This window comes from Nicotiana sylvestris, chromosome 12 (genome assembly GCF_000393655.2).
Source record: "Nicotiana sylvestris chromosome 12, ASM39365v2, whole genome shotgun sequence".
Lineage (NCBI taxonomy): Eukaryota > Viridiplantae > Streptophyta > Magnoliopsida > Solanales > Solanaceae > Nicotiana > Nicotiana sylvestris.
Window position 1 is genome coordinate 58,816,323 of NC_091068.1, and position 3,654 is coordinate 58,819,976.

Here is a 3,654-nt window from a genome sequence, read left to right on the forward strand (position 1 = left end):
CACTCAAGTAACGATCCAATGTATTTCATGATTTTACAAATATGAGTGAGTTTATGTTAATTAGCCACGGGTAATAATTCTATATTAGCTTCTTCCAAATACTAACAAGACTTTCCAATTGAATTATCCCTAAAACAATTAAGAGATTAAGCATACCCAGATATGGCTACAAGTAGTTCAATCCTATCTCTAGGTAGAATCTATAAAATGAGGGTTAAAGCCTCAAGTTCTTGTTAATTAATCTTTCCCAACCCAAAATAATCTTTCCCAAAATTAATTTGGAGTTAATGAGTGAGTCCTAGAGTTAGCTAATCCCTTTGGAAACATTAAAGAACAATAATAATTAAAGAAACAATAACTCGCTTCATAAAAGATGAAAAATCATTCAATACATATGCACAACAAGGTATTTAATCCACACTTTAATTATGAATATTTCTATAAACAAGATTCAAGTATTGGAATAAATACTACACACTTAGATATTCAATACAAAGCAAGGAAGTGAAGAAATGAACATAAATGAGTAAGAAATTCTCAACTAAAAGCTTCAAATCTTCAAGACCAAAGTGTGTGTGCAAACCCTAGCTTCCAACCTTGTTCTCTCTAGTGTTTGAGACTGAAAAATAAGCCAAAGATCTTTTCCCAATAGGCTTGGTCGTGTCTTAAATGGCTTGGGGAACACAGACATGAAATTCCATTTTTACCCTAAATCTGCCCAGAAAATATGCTATGCGTTCGCGTCTATACACCTGTGATTGTAGTGAATAATTTCCCCCAGGTACGTGATCGCGCACAGTGCCCCGCGTTCGCATAGGTAGGTTGACCAGCCGCTGACCAAACTTTCTCCTATGCGTTCGCATTGATACATACGCGTTCGCATAATTTTGTCTTCATTGACTTCTGCGATCGCGTACAAGCTCTTGTGATCACATAGGGTATTTGGCAACAGCCATCTTTCACCATTTTTGAACATTTTGACTTGGTTTCTTCCGTATCTTCTCCAAATCATATGATACCTGAAATATGCCAATAAAACTTATAAAATGTCCTAATTTCTCAATAAAATCATACAATAACTTAAGTATAAAGAGGAAATAAGTTGGTAAAATACCAACTTATTAATGCTGCAAGCTCAGCAAGTCATCATCACTCAACTTCAGAGTCAGAATAGAACTCCTAACACCGCCTAACCATAGAACACTCGGCGTATTGAACCAGGGCTTGAAAGGCCCGCTGAAAGTGGCTCGGGGACTGACCCCACGGTTATGAGAATGCTCGAAGAGCTTGCCAAAAGGATCGAGACCGGAGAAAAGAAGATTGAAGAAAATGACAAAAAAGTGGAGACATACAACTCTAGGGTCGACCAGATACCAGGAGTACCTCCGATTTTGAAAGTCCTGGACTCGAAGAAGTTTGTGCAAAAACCATTCCCCCAGTGTGCGGCTCTGAAGGCCATCTCGAAGAAATTTCGGATGGCAGATATCCCAAAATACAATGGAACTACTAATCCCAACGAGCACATTACTACAAATACTTGTGGCATAAAAGGAAATGATTTGGAAGACGATGAGATTGAGTCTATTTTGCTAAAAATGTTTGGGGAAACTCTGTCTAAGGGTGTCATGATTTGGTACTATAACTTACCTCTGAACTCTATCGATTCGTTTTCCATGTTGGCAGACTCATTTGTAAAGGCACACACCGGTGCCATAATGGCTGCAACAAGGAAGTCTGATGTATTCAAAATAAAGCAAAGGGAGAACGAGATGTTGAGGGAGTTTCCGATGACTGGGCCATACAAGCCTTCACTCAGGGGCTAAATGAACGAAGTTCGATAGCTTCAAAATAGCTGAAGCAGAACTTGATCAAGTATCCCGCCATGACTTGGGCGGATATACATAACAGGTTCCAATCAAAACTTAGGGTCGAGGATGACCAGTTGGGAGCCCCATCGGGCTCAGTTTATCCAAGCATGTTACTACCAAAGGAGTCAGGAAATGCCGACAGGGGGCCAAGGTCGAATAAGGAAAGATATCGGCCATACGCCGAGGATCAAAGGAACATTTCAAGGCGTAACATACCTCGGAATGATCGAAGATCAGATCGAGGTCAAAGTTCCCGAGGACTCATGAGCAAAATCGGGTTTGATAAGCACTTGGGATCGGCGGAGGCACCCCGATTATCAGAGTACAACTTCAGCATCGATGCCTCGGGAATCATCTCAGCCATTGGCAAAATTAGAGATACTAGATGGCCCAAGCCTACAAAGACCGATCCTTCTCAGAGGAACCCAAACTTGATGTGCAAGTATCATGGTACTCATGGGCATAGGACCGAGTATTGTAGGCAGCTTAGAAAGGAGGTAGCCCAGTTGTTCAACGAGGTGCATCTTTGTGAATTTCGCAGCGATCGGGACAAGAACCATTTCCGAGAAAGAGATGCAAATAGGAAGAATGAACCTGAAGAACCTCAACATGTCATTCACATGATCATCGATGGAGTCGACGTCCCACATGGACCTATATTCAAACATACCAAAGTATCTATCACAAAGGAGAAACGGACTCGGGACTACATGCCCGAGGACACCCTCACATTCAGCAAGGAAGACATTAAGGCCTTATCTCAGCCTTACAACGATGCATTGGTAATTTCTATTCTTTTAAATAAAGTTTAAGTTAAACGTGTTCTCGTGGATCCAGGTAGTTCAGCAAATATAATTAGATCAAGGGTCGTGGAGCAGCTTAGGCTACTTGACCAAATCATACCTGCCTCTCGAGTCTTGAATAGATTCCACATGGCTAGTGAAACGACGAAGGGGGAAATCATCCTCCCAGTCAATGTGGCCGGAACCATACAAGACACCAAGTTCCATGTCATTGAAGGAGATATGAGGTATAATGCATTACTTGGAAGGCCATGGATCCATAGCATGAGGGCAGTGCCATTAACCCTTCATCAAATGATGAAGTTCCCAACAAAGGATGGCATGAAAACATTATATGGAGAGCAGCACGCTGCTAAGGAGATGTTTGTAGTACACGACTTAGAACCAATATCGACACCATCCACATCGGAGAAGCCAAAGGATAATCAGGTCGCCAAATAGTAATCACAACCCATACCCTCGGTTGAGCCTGAGGGATAGGTGGACGATGAATAGGTGGTCGAGGATAAAGAAGAAGATTTCCTCACCCCCTGAGCCTTCGTTGCCCTCGAGGAATTAGATGCGACGAAGTCCACGGTCGAAGAACTCGAGCAGGCCATATTGATCGAGTATCTTCCAGAACGAAAGGTATACTAGGAATGGGGTTAACCCCAGAACTCAGGAAAAAATTTATTTAATTTCTTATCGATAACTTTGATTGCTTTGCATGGTCCCACTTAGATATAACAGGGATCCCACCGGAGATAACTATCTATTGACTAAGTGTCGATCCCAGATTTAAATCGATGAAGCAAAAGAGGAGACCTTAGTCCGAGGTAAAGCATTCATTCATGAAAGAAGAGATAAACAAACTTCTCAAAATAGGGTCCATCAGTGAAGTAAAGTATCCCGAATGGCTAGCTAACGTAGTGGTAGTCCTTAAAAAGGGAAACAAACGTAGAATGTGTGTAGACTACAAAGATTTGAAAAGCATGTCCTAAAGA

General features: G+C 41.5%; 1 protein-coding gene across 1 annotated transcript; it reads left to right on the plus strand.

Annotated features, from left to right (window-relative positions):
- Positions 1-2,131: 2,131 nt before the first annotated feature.
- LOC138883087 (uncharacterized) lies at positions 2,132-2,723 on the plus strand. The gene is made up of 2 exons (XM_070163747.1): positions 2,132-2,650; positions 2,706-2,723. The coding sequence occupies exons 1-2, from the start codon at positions 2,132-2,134 to the stop codon at positions 2,721-2,723; spliced, it is 537 nt and encodes a 178-aa protein (XP_070019848.1).
- The last annotated feature ends 931 nt before the right edge of the window (positions 2,724-3,654 follow it).

What these genes read in the sequence shown, in the direction of transcription:
- LOC138883087 (XM_070163747.1), top strand. Translation starts at nt 2,132, where the DNA reads ATGAGCAAAATCGGGTTTGATAAGCACTTGGGATCGGCGGAGGCACCC.